The 12,558-nt window shown below is 36.6% G+C and overlaps 1 protein-coding gene and 1 long non-coding RNA gene across 2 annotated transcripts in view; one reads left to right on the top strand and one right to left on the bottom strand.

Moving 5' to 3' along the window:
- Positions 1-9,851, bottom strand: part of LOC129407467 (uncharacterized) — a 49,397-nt gene extending 39,546 nt beyond the window's left edge. Inside the window, exons 1-4 of the long non-coding RNA XR_008631556.1 lie at positions 9,772-9,851; positions 7,325-7,464; positions 5,397-5,535; positions 2,973-3,051 (exon numbers count right to left, since the gene is read on the bottom strand). This is a non-coding gene — a long non-coding RNA (uncharacterized LOC129407467). The remainder of the gene's footprint in view (positions 1-2,972; positions 3,052-5,396; positions 5,536-7,324; positions 7,465-9,771) is intronic.
- Positions 1-12,357, top strand: part of LOC110155919 (phosphatidylinositol-binding clathrin assembly protein-like) — a 41,793-nt gene extending 29,436 nt beyond the window's left edge. The window contains exons 9-19 of the mRNA XM_055148638.1: positions 1,667-1,752; positions 2,964-3,063; positions 5,415-5,548; positions 7,172-7,272; positions 7,361-7,474; positions 7,861-7,891; positions 7,971-8,112; positions 9,026-9,049; positions 9,807-9,863; positions 10,144-10,266; positions 11,875-12,357. Coding sequence (XP_055004613.1) covers positions 1,667-1,752; positions 2,964-3,063; positions 5,415-5,548; positions 7,172-7,272; positions 7,361-7,474; positions 7,861-7,891; positions 7,971-8,112; positions 9,026-9,049; positions 9,807-9,863; positions 10,144-10,266; positions 11,875-11,889 — 927 coding nt within the window. The 3' untranslated portion in view covers positions 11,890-12,357. The remainder of the gene's footprint in view (positions 1-1,666; positions 1,753-2,963; positions 3,064-5,414; positions 5,549-7,171; positions 7,273-7,360; positions 7,475-7,860; positions 7,892-7,970; positions 8,113-9,025; positions 9,050-9,806; positions 9,864-10,143; positions 10,267-11,874) is intronic.
- Positions 12,358-12,558: the final 201 nt, after the last annotated feature.

Raw genomic sequence — 12,558 nt, 5'->3', positions numbered from 1 at the left:
TATTCAACCAATGCCTTTACTGAGCTGTAGATTTGTGTCTGTTTTACTTTAACTTTTAGCATATTTCTCTGAAGAAGGAAACCCTGAAATTTACTCTCTGTCCCCTCGTTAAATAAGTATACGAGAAATCTTTCTTTGCTTGTCGTGGTTTGCGCTGTGAGTTGGGTATTTTACCGAAACGTGATTCTGTGTGTGAAGGCGGCCTGTCACATGACGTTATCACATGACCTCCTGAGCTCCACTGATGTGCACAGTGCCGCCGCACCCCAGGCTTACGCTTCTGAGTTAACCTCTTGGGAGTCCTAATATAATCACTACTACTGTAAGAAGGTCCACTATTTTGCTCATTTATAAGATGTTGATTATTTGTATTTTAAAATGTAATAAAAATGTAGATCTAAACAGTATTTCCCATGAATAAAGGAGTGGGTGGTTCCCAAAATCAAGACATAAAAACAAGCAGAAAAATAAAATGGTGAAACAAATTCTGCTCTGGGCTTCTTGCACAGAAATAAATATCAATAAAAACTGCTTAAAGATTAAATAGAGGCAACTGGCTTACTTCAAACTTCACTATTATTCACTCAAATTAATTTCACCATAGTTTCATCTATTGAAATCACAAGACACCAATTTTAAGTACCACAATCAAGGCAAAATATACTAAAGATGCAGTCGTATTGGTACAATTTGGCAGCTTCAATGGAAGATCAAAAGTCCTTGAAAAAACTAATTATGAAATCTTTAGAAATGAAAGAATACTACATCTTGTGAATAAGTGAGGACTTAATAGGAACTCTTAAATAGTTTGTATAGAGAATTGTCAAAAATCTTAACCAGCATATTAATCACTACTGAAATTAGTATTGAACTTCAGATGAGTTCAGCTGAGTTTATTTGAGCGGTTTGTAGAAAGAGTCAAACCAAAAATACTGAAAGAAATGGCAGTTTTAGAATGGTCTTAATCTATATCAGAACTACTACTACTACTACTACTACTACTACTACTATTGCATTCTATTAAATAAAAGAGTATTTTTTTATAACCAGTGTGGTATTGAAATTGTATCAAAATTGAGTTTTAATATCCTGCAGTATTGCACCAACATTACTTTGTTAACAGTCTGCAGGTTTATGCCATTATATAAATCAAAAAGAGCAAGACAACATAAAAGGCAGAATACTGGACCTTTGATGTTAGTCCAAACCACTCACTTATTTTGAATCATAAGAGGTTCCTTGGGTTAACTCCAGTTTTCTCCTGATTTGGTGTGACTTGTGACCAGTGTGCGTCTATGGGAGTGTCTGCTGGCCCCTGCATGAAGTTCATTAATAGTCTGTGTTGTTTCTTCAACCGAAAAAACAACAAATAATGGCTTCTCTGCTATTTGTTAGTTTGTCCTAAACTTGTCAAACTCGCTTGCATGATCCAAGGCTGATCTGTGCATGCTCCTCAACCAAACCTGATGAAACCAAACAAAAACGACTTCTGTGAGACCAATCGAGAAGAATGAACTACAATGGACCAGTGAAATCTCAGGGTGGTGTCTAATCTCTGCTGCTGCTTGTGTGTGTTGGAGATGGGGAGATGAGGGGTGCTACTTGGGTGGGGGGTATGGAGTTGATGTTAATTTTTGTCCCGTCCTGACCCTTGACCCGGTTACAGGCGCCTACTTCACTCCTGGAGGCGTTAGAGCAGCATTTGGCCTCTCTGGAGGGCAGGAAACTGAAGGATCTCTCCACCGCCAGCAGGTACAAAACACTGGGACGGTAATAAGAAATATATGTCAATTTTATCAAAGCAACATTTTGTGAACAGGCAACTGTTTGTGACTTTAACACAATCTCATGTTTTTTTTCATTATTAGGTACTTCGATTTTTAAAGCTATTAGTAGCTCTAGATTGGGAACCGAATGTTTGAGAGGAGTGGTTCATTCATATTTGAAGAAAATAAATGTACAGACATTCTACTTTAATACTAAAATATTTTTGAAGGTGGAATATACAAGGCTAAAATTATGTTGCAAAAGCTCAGGTGCATTTTCATCATCTGCCAAGTGCAGAATAAACTGCCTGACACCAGAGAGAGAATACAGCCCTGTCATATAGGTTTATGAAGACAAGACGAGACACTGACTTTTATCTGTTACTTGGCAACTGAGATTCAACCACCTGTGTGTTTCTCTTTTAAAACGGTCTGCTATTACATAAGCACATGGACTTAAAAGTGGGCAATAATGAGAAAACAAAACAAAAAAATCTTGATATACATATTTTTTTTGGCATATGTGGCATCTGTATTCTTATATTATGGTAATCCATCAGAAATACGCTAAAATGTGCAAGCAAATATGAATGGATCATAAAATTAGCCACAATTAACCACAAAATGCAGAGATATATGTATGGGTAATAATGTGTATATCAGTAGATCACACTGCTCACTTGTATTATTTTAAATCACCTCCTCAAAAACCAAAATTCTGACATTATACATGTTTTCAGTTTGACTGTAAATACAATGTTTCCACATATTCCTTTCTTTTAAGTCTTGGTGTTATATCTGTTAGATTAGGGATTCCTTTATTGTTCTGCAGATTCACTATTTTATAGGTCCTGCATTTGTCCTACTTTAGCCATTACATCTTACTGATATCCTTATGTATGTGGCTTGGACTTGGCAACTTAAAAGGTTAAATTATGGTTCATTCAATTAAATTATTTCCTTAACATGGGCTCTGTAGCCAAATTATAATTCTCAATTAACACGCTTTACACTGTATTGTAATTATTAATTCAAGCCTCCCCCCAGCATTGCCTGAAGTACTTTGAATACCAAGCCTCAACTCGTGTACTGCTTTTGGTATTATCTGCAGTATTTTGCTCAGACTAAACTAAAACAAGTAAATAAAGAAAATAAAATATTGAAATGGAATAAGGTAAATGATGTGTATTTTTTCAGATCCAGCACCTTATCGAGTGCCGTGTCCTCTCTCTCCAGTACAGGGATCTCTCTGAGCCGAATGGACGAGAAGACAGAGGACAACAGGCTGCAACACAAGGTGAGACAAACATGATTACAATGAATAGAAATTATTTATGTCCTGAAGCATCATTATTACACACAGGTCGAGCAGAGAACATTAAAGTTGCATGAAGGAATCTGATGTTGATGTGCATTTTGGTAATAAGGATAATGAGAATGATAATGATTATATATTGTACTAGAGATACAAGAGAAAGCTAATATGAAATTACTATCCTTGTCTATTGTTGATGGGTTGCAAGTTTAATTATAATCAAAATCACAAATAGTTGCATTTAGCTTCTAATATATTATTTATAATGTCCTTTGCAAACATAGAATTCCATCTCCATATAGTTATACAATCTCTAACCTTTTAGGTTTAGACCTCTACAAACATGCCCTGAATCCATGGGATTCAGCAGTTAATATTTCAGTGTGCTTTCAGTGCTTTTGGCCATGTTTAAAATGGCCAGAAGGTGATTTTTGAAAAAAAATAAATTAATTAATAGCATATATCGTTATAGCTGTCAAAAAAAACAAAAAACTATTTAGATATTTTTCTTGATTGTTCAGGCCTAGCTTGTTGTCACTGTCTTGAAGTCATAACAGAGTTAATCTACATGAGCAATAGTGAGCGGAAATGCAGGAAGGGTTTGGCCATCACTTCAAATATAATTTTAACAAATTGGCCTCGGAATCCTTTGGACAGTGTACGCATAACAATTGGGTACAACCGGATTGCTCTCAGTCTAACAGTCTCCATGCATCTACATGATTGCTCTAATAACAAAGTGCTGAGGGCTACTTGGGCTGCCAAATAAGTTTTATTTTAGAACACAACTTTTTCAAACGACCTACCTCTGACAATATATGTTTCTTGTGTTTGTTTGTCAGCACCCAAACACTGTAAATTAGGATAGGCAAAGGTCATGAGGTTATACCATTGTCATATACATACCAGTAGTTACACATTGCCAAACATCAAAATTTGAAAAAAAAAATGCTGCTTTGGGAAAAATATAGTGATAAAACACATTCACTAATAAAGGCAATAATTTAAGTGCTACTGGGACAATAAATTAAAAAAAAGGTTAATGATAGAAAGAGTTGATGTGCAAATAGTCCACGGTACTAAAGGAGAGAAGACCCGCCTTCCTTCTGTTTCTAGGTTATAACAGTTAAACAATTGTTAATATTTCATAGTTATATAGTCTGTTGTTTTGTTTCCCCAAGAAGAACAGAACTGGGAAAGCTATAAAAGCGAACCAAACCTGTTGCAGATTCTGATGAGGTTAAGTTACGTTTTATTAAGAGCAGAAACAGCTAGACAATGCATGGTTTATGGTGCACAGTCAGAGCTTATAAAACATACTAGAGGAGCACTATGGGACCCAATCTAATGAAAATAATGACCAGAACTTTAACAAAGGACTTCCTCATGTGCATTAAATGAACTGCTTCTGCCTCATGTAGGATTATGACTCTATAAAGCGTCCTGCTGTATCTGTGTGTGCTGTGTACTAACAAGTGTGCACCCCGAGTGTCTTTGTCCCGTTTGTTGTTGAACCTGAATGGACTCGTGTATCAATCCTAAAATGGAGGGAATCAAACTGCCGCTGTCTGGCTGCCGGCCCACTGTCTGCAGAGGAGCATAATGAATTTACAATCTACAAGGATTCAGACCAGACCAGCATTTTATTAAACAAAGAGGGATCAAGCCCTCCTAAATATATAATAGTAATGATCTACAATATAGCCAATCTGCCTCTATTCTGTTATCGGCAAAAATGCATTGTTAGTGTCAGAAGAAACCACAAACTTAGCCCTGGATTAGTCTAGCTTTTGTCTTGATTTATTTCCTCTTTAGTACTGATTTTAGTTTGATGCAGTTTTTAATCTAGTTAAGCCTTGGTTTAGTGTTTTAATCCTCGATTAAGAAGTAGATTTAATGTGGTCAGTCAGCTCAGAGGCTTATTTTGTGTCTTTGTAAATCAAAACTGGATTTGAATAATTAACTGCACTCTATGTTACTAAAGCCTTTACCTTAAGTTGTATTACCTGTCATATTATTCACGAAATGTCTAACATGTAGTAGTATTGAGCATGTACTACATCAATAAAACCAAATAGCATTACTGATTAGGGTCAGGTAGGAGAAAGTGTATGTGTTACACACTGGGGGTACTACTTTGTTACAACAGGAAAGTACTAGAATAGCCGCAGTAGCTTTACAAAAAGTATTTAAAAAAAATAAGAAATGAGAATAAACCCAAATATCATGATGTACTTAAAATTATATAACAATCTATCACTAATCAGAATTAAAAAAATAAAACATGAAATAATGATGATGATGATGATTATTACCATTGCTGTGTCTTTCAGGAGGACGGTCCTAAAGTGCTTGACATCCAGACGCCCACAGTCTCTCCCAGCACTCAGTCTGTGGGCAGTGCCAACAGCAGCGGAGGAGCCACCGACCTCTTCTCCAACTCGCCCATCGCTCCTGTCAACAACCAGTGAGTTATGAAGTCTAGACACTGCATTCATATTATAGACGGAGTGAAGGACAGAAAAGGTGCATGCACCAAGTAACTTTTCTAGTGGGGAGGTTCTCTACCTGCTTGTCTCCATAGAGACATTATTGCTTTGCTTGGAATGTTCAACAGTATCAAAGTATAAGGTATCTATCTCGCATCTGTTAAATAAAAAAAATGCTTATAAAACATGCATTCCTACTGGACAGACTTTTGACTTGCCCATGGAAATAAATAACTTTAGTGCCATTCTGTGGAATATTCCAGGCATACGAATAACATGGACAATAACAGAATAGTTACATACAACAGCTGTAAATGTTGATGTTTAGAAATTAATAAACATTTGGTTATATGATTAATTTTAACAATTCATACATCAAAACAATGGGGCAAGAGAAGATTAATCTGTTGTTTCATATGCACACATCACATTTTTGTAAATAACATTTTGAAAACTAAATCAAGATTGAGACAAGACCAAAGTTGTAGGGGTCAGAGAGAGAGAGGCAGAGACAATTTAATAAAACATTGGAGGAGATCCAAAAGAACAGTTATAAAATACTGAGGCAAAAAAACCAAACATGACTTAAAGAAGTAAAATGTCTATTCATGGATAGGCATTTCAGCTTCCTGTTTAAGGAACATTTTGAGGACTTTTCACCATTTAAAATATTTTTTACACTCTTAATTGCATCAATCTGAAATCCCTATCTTCCATCTAATTTAGGTTTTCTGAATATATGATACTAAAACAAAGAAGTATGAAGAGGTTGGTTTATTCTCATTTTAATCTTCTTTGTCTGTGAAAAGACAAAGAAAACCCTAAAATGTCATGCTCTCTATTTCCTGGACACTTCTGCCTCTGCACTGTCCACACACGTCCCATCACAGCTGACATTAACCACCTCAAACTCGCATTATTGGATTGCCCGCTTTTCCTTTTTACTTTTTTATAAACCTGCAAACTCAGACAGCCCTGCCAAGCTTCAGCGGGAGTGGCTCTCTCGATAAATAAAGTGCTTTATTGATTTCGCTTGGTGCACAAAATCAGATTAAAGTGGTTTGTGTTTGTCTGTTTGCATTGTGCCAAACATTTGAGCTTTGGGAAAAGGTGGATTTATACAGTTGTGGTGTAGTCTTTTGGTTTCAATTGGTTAGTGATTCTTTAGTCCTAGTTTAATCCTGGTTCAGAACATATTTGTTTTTTTGTTTTGTCTTGGGGCCAGTTATTAATTAGTTATTTTTAAGTTCTTGTTCTAGAGCTAGACATTTCTTTTCCTGGTTCAGGCCTTGTTTAGTCCTGATTTAGAACTAGTTTATTGCTTAGTTAGTACGTGTTTTAAGCCTGATTTAGTTCTGGTTTAATCCTGGTTTAGAGTTTGTTCAGTCTGGATTTAGTCTTTAATGACTCCGTGGTAGAATATTCGAAGTGACAGCATCTCCATAATGACAAGCAGGTGACAACCCTATGTGCAAGTGCATCTTGAATCTGTCATATTGATTTAAAAGAAAAAATTTAAATTGTACTTGTCAAAAAAGGTACATACTGTATCTTTTTTCCAAAGTCACTCAATCTTTAAGAGTTGTGTTGTGTATTTGCAGCATGCCAACCCTGAGCAGTGAGCTGTTCACCCTGCAGCCCACTTTCGCCCCCATCCCGACCGCTCACACTGTGCCCAATAACAACAACCACGCCTGGGGAGGTACGACGCTAATGCTATAACGCTGCATATTCATGAATCACACCTGCCTCACCTCATTTTCTCTGATGTTACCCTGGGAACGTCTCAGGTGATCTGCTGAAGCCGGCCCCGCCCACTCACATCCACAGCCCCGGAGCCCCACTGCATTCTGGGAAGATGCTGCCCAGTGATTTGGACTCGTCGTTAGCCAACCTTGTAGGAAGTGAGTACAGAGTTAAATCTTTTGTAGTTATTATTTTTTTAATTAAGGAATGCCTGACTTTAAATTGGAGAGAGGGTGGTTAAAGATGTTATCAAATGTTCTAAATAAGGTGGGTGTGTTGTTCTGAATATGTGATATGATCAAACCAATAAGCCATCAAAGAGCAGAGTTTTACATGTTTGTTGCAATTAAAGTCATATTGCATAAAAATAACATTTTGCTGCAGAAAAATCAAATCCAATCTTTTTCGTACATGCACTAAATGAGACATGTAAAACTTGATTATAATAACCAATGACCACTCCTATTCACTATGAGCTACGTTTGTAGATATCAAACTGTTGAAGATTGAACTTTAATTGTACATTAATTGCACTCATTTTCAGACTTGCATTTTGGAAGTGCACCAGCCAAAAAGTGAGTACTCTTTGTGTACTTGTAGGTTGTTGTTTATGTGTTCTTATTGTATTCAAAATCTGTATTCCTGTATCATCAGACCGGAGCTGCAGTGGGGAGGTCTGGTGGAGAAGAAGCCGTCCGGAGGCGGTGGATGGCAGACCAAAACCATGTGCACCAGCACCAACTGGGCTCACAGCACACACCCTATGGCCCCTGCACCCATGCCCGTCCCACAGATGGTGAGTCACCCTGTGCCCTACAGGGTTTTCAGTGGACAAAGAATTTCTCTCATCAACACAATTGCAACAGAACTGAAGAAACTCTGCATTTTATTTTCACTGCCACTTAAGAGGTAGTTTGTAAAATTGTGTGAGCATGATTTTTTTAATTATTATTATTATTATTTTTGTTTATTATTATACTATTATTATTATTACTGTATTATATCATACTTAGCTTCAACATTTATTATGAGAAAGTAGAGCCTATTCAATCATTAATAATATTTTGGGAATTAGTTTTTAAAAACCACACTGTGCTAAGATAGTGGCTTTACTCCATATTTTGTGATGCAGTATGAGCAACAATATTGTAGTAATATAGTAATGGTACTTAGAGTTGGACAGATTTTTAGAATCCAAAGCAGCCAATGCCTGGCACATTCTGATATATATATATCCCAATTTTGATTAATTCTGCTTCTCAATAAATATATTTTAATAGCTTTTTAACCTTACATTCCATAAGCATCACCATCTGTGGTGAACAAAAATTCTTCCATGCAAAGTCTCTGCTGCCTTTGTGGTTAGTATACATAAATATTAATACCCTTCTTTGTAGCTCCCACCACTGTGTTAAACTTCCCCACATTCACAAAGCAGCGTCCAACTCCTCTGAGTTCATTGTGCTGGTGATAATTACCTGCCCGTCACTTCTGTTCACTCCTCTTTCATCTTTTAATTTTGCTCTGATTGACCTCTCCACTCCCACTGCTCATGTATTCAGCAGACAGCCCCAAAGTCGTGACATGATTTCAATAGAAAGAGCCAGGGCCACATGACAAATGGCTATAGATCAGGGTAATCTCGGCTTCCTGTTCAACTTTTATTATGTATTCAAATGACAAAGCACATTTTTCTTTCTGTTTTGCAGAACGGGATGATCTATACTGGCTATGTACGTATTTCTTTACTTTTTCATTGTTAAGCATGAGACAGAAAATGTTGACTGGTTTGTGCATTGCATTTGACACATTTGAAACAGTTTTGCTCATTTTGGAGTTGGTAAAATTCAATTTGTCCTTGTTTATGTGAAGTTGCCTATTTATGACAGCAGTCTTCAGATGACATTCTGTTGTTTGTGGCTGAAAAACAGAAACTGAAAGCCCAAAAGCGCTTCAGTCATTTCTTTCTGTCTGCAGGCTGGTTTACAGAAACTGAGAGTTGAAATTATTGCCTTTTCTCAAATAAGTCACACGTGTCATGGTGGTTTACAAGGTGTGATTCCAGGTGGATCTACTCCATTTCTCATTCTAATAAAGGCAAAAAATGTGCTAAAGTCTGTAATCTAAACAAACAAGAACAAATCTAAATGTAAATGTGCACCATGTAACCTTTGTTGTGGAATGTATGCCACCGGCCTGACTCCATGGAGATGTTATTGCTTTGCCTGGAATGTTCCACAGAATGCCATTAAATTTCTCTATCTCCATGAAAACAAGCCAGTCCTTTGACAAGAATAGTTACATAGTGCACCTTCAAGTTCTAATGAACAATATCAAATAAATTGAATAAACTATTATGAGCCTATTGACATAATAACACAAGCAGAGACAAAACATTGCATATTCTGGCTCACGTAAAAGCAATTAGTTACTGTCTTTCTGTGTCGGTACTCACTGCTCCTTTACTCTTGTTCTCCTGCCCATCCTCAGGCTCCAGCACCAGTGGCTTTTCCTATGACGACACCTCAAGTGCCTGTGTATGGAATGGTAAATAACATCACACTACTGTTGTACACTGCATATTCAAAGACAGTTATACAAAATGTAAACAAATCATATAATGTTTTATTCATATTTCAATATTTTTTGTCATATTTAAAATAGTTACATTTGTACAAAAAAACAAACAAAAAAAACTTTCGCTTTCCATCTGAACACTTGGAATTGGTCTCTTTTGACCCCTGCTGGTAACAATGGGGAGGTGTTACAGACTATGAAAACTAACACCTTAATACTGTACATCATTTTATTTTCATCTCATCTGCAGCTCCCCCCTCAGATGGGTCATCATCAGATGGGGGGTGTTCCCATGATGCCCCCTCAGCCTGTCATGTACAACCAGCCTGTCCTGAGACCCACTAACCCCTTTGCACCCATCCCGGGAACTCAGGTAAAGGCACTGTCATTTTATTAATGCTATTTATTCAAAAGACGTACTGTTGTACTAAGAACTTGCAGCTAAGTAAAAAGATATAACAATATAATAGATGAATTAATCTTAAGTACATGTTCTTATTTCCAAAAAAAATCCTCTGCTATTGTACTACAAATTAAACTATGCAGGAGAGTCACTTTATTTTTCTGTTACACACATTTATGTAGTAGGTCAGTGCAAAAAGAAATGCAGTTTAAGCACCAGACTAAAAGTGTCACAAATATAGACATACTAAAGTATCAGTTTGTGAGTTAAACAATCTTTTAACTAAAACATTTATCACTGGCAGCCATTTTGCATTTCTTTCGTCATAATTGAATTTATATTTTTGCTGAATGCATTTATCTTAGTCACCAGAAAAATGACAATATAAAGCCCTGCTGAAGTAAGATTTAATGGCCAAAAAATGTCTAGATGTGAATATTTTGTATTTAATGATCGGGCTGTCACATCACTGTCAGGGTGGAGTGCTTCTCATCTGCATAAATACAAGGCTCTGGGCTAATGAAAGCTTTCAGCCTTGCAGACATCTCAGCGAGCAATAAATAAATAAATATACAGACAAATATATGAGCATGTCAACAGGAATGACAACTTAAAATGAAATGAATCTGAAAAAAATTGCTAATATGTTTTGGCTTTGAGATGTGTAGCTAGGTTGTATGCTGTCAATTATACTTTCTTTTCAAGTAAAATTAATTGAAGAGAGACCTTCACAAATGCATTGGTCCCATATCACAATCACCATGTAGTGTTAATGTAGAATATTTTGTTAATGCTTTTCTTTCAAACACATTTTTAGTTATTCAATTACATATGGTTTTATTGATCAAAAACAAATCGGAAAACATGCATTCTTACTGTGAGTGGGCCTTCCTTTCCACAGATTTGACCTGTAACTAAGCCCTGTGTTGTCATCATCAGAACTTCGTGGGTACATGATTTATACATCACTGTGAAATATTCTGTAGCAAATAGCGTCTCCATAGAGATATGCAGGTGGTGGACACTCAGCCGGAAAAGTTACATATGCATCTTTAACAATGATTTTATTAAAGTTAATATTTTTTACTGACTCCTTGTGGTTGGGGTTTGCAATGAATGATAAAAGTTAAATTTAATGAAATCAGACAAGCGCGAACAGCCTCAAAAAACCTCAACATTCTTACGTAACATATTCTGTATAATAAGATAAATACAATGGATAGTGTAACATTAGACATCCGGAACCATTATGTTTTTCCCGTTTGAAAGTTCAAAAAAAGAGGCACAATTATTTCGTTGCTGGATAATATGAAATTCACTCCGGAAATTTGCCATTTTTCTTTCAAAATGAAAAGCCACAGTGAATAAGTCACTGGGGAGGCGAATGAACAAATGATGTTTTATGTTTTGGGCAATTATTGCAAACATTGCAGCTTGAAAGATTGTGTGTGTTATTGATGATCGTACGGCAGGTATAAAGCTGCTAATGTTAGGTAATGCAGTCGTCAGTAGATGCCTGAACACTTGATAAGATGTTTTGTTGAACTAAATTACTCTTGCTTTTCTCCCTTTTCATAGATGCACTTCATGTAACGATAACATCGTAACCATAGCAGCCAAGTCGAGAGGAAAGAGGAGAGAAAGAGTCGAAGAAACAGATCCAAGCAAATGGCAAAAAGGCAGAGTGGTCCAAAAATCAGGGTGGAGAAGAAATTGCTGCATGGATCAAAACCGATGTCTTGTTTTCTTGGCTCTCTGGTCTCTCCTCTGCCCAAGGCCCAGGACATGAGAATCCGCTATATATCATCAACCACTCATCCTATTTTCGGAAATTTCAATCAACACCAAGAAATTATGCTACAAAGATCGTCAGCATCCTCCTTTAACTCCTATTTCCCTCTAAAATGAATCAAACTTGTGAGGCATTTTTGGATCGTTTGCTGGCACTTTACTCAGCGTAAACTTTGCCAAGGTTGTGCGGATGAAGTGATTGAAATGTCTAGATTCCTGGTAGTGTCATTTGTCACTATGATGTGAGAAGTGGCTAATTAGGTGTGTGTGTGTGTGACCAATTTCTTTTTTACATTTACATGTGCTATAATAAGTTCTCAATTGCCAACTAAATGTTCAAACTTGGAGGGCATATTTTGAGTGAGAGTGATTGGACGTAATGTTAATGTATGAAGTAGCTATGTCTTTTTTTGGTACCTGTAGTCTTTAGTGTAGCCAGGTGCCCATATGTTAAATGCACTGGAACTACTT

This window comes from Boleophthalmus pectinirostris, unplaced genomic scaffold, assembly GCF_026225935.1.
Source record: "Boleophthalmus pectinirostris isolate CB_2022bp ecotype Guang Dong unplaced genomic scaffold, ASM2622593v1 HiC_scaffold_12, whole genome shotgun sequence".
Lineage (NCBI taxonomy): Eukaryota > Metazoa > Chordata > Actinopteri > Gobiiformes > Gobiidae > Boleophthalmus > Boleophthalmus pectinirostris.
This window is presented reverse-complemented; position numbering and strand designations above follow the sequence as displayed.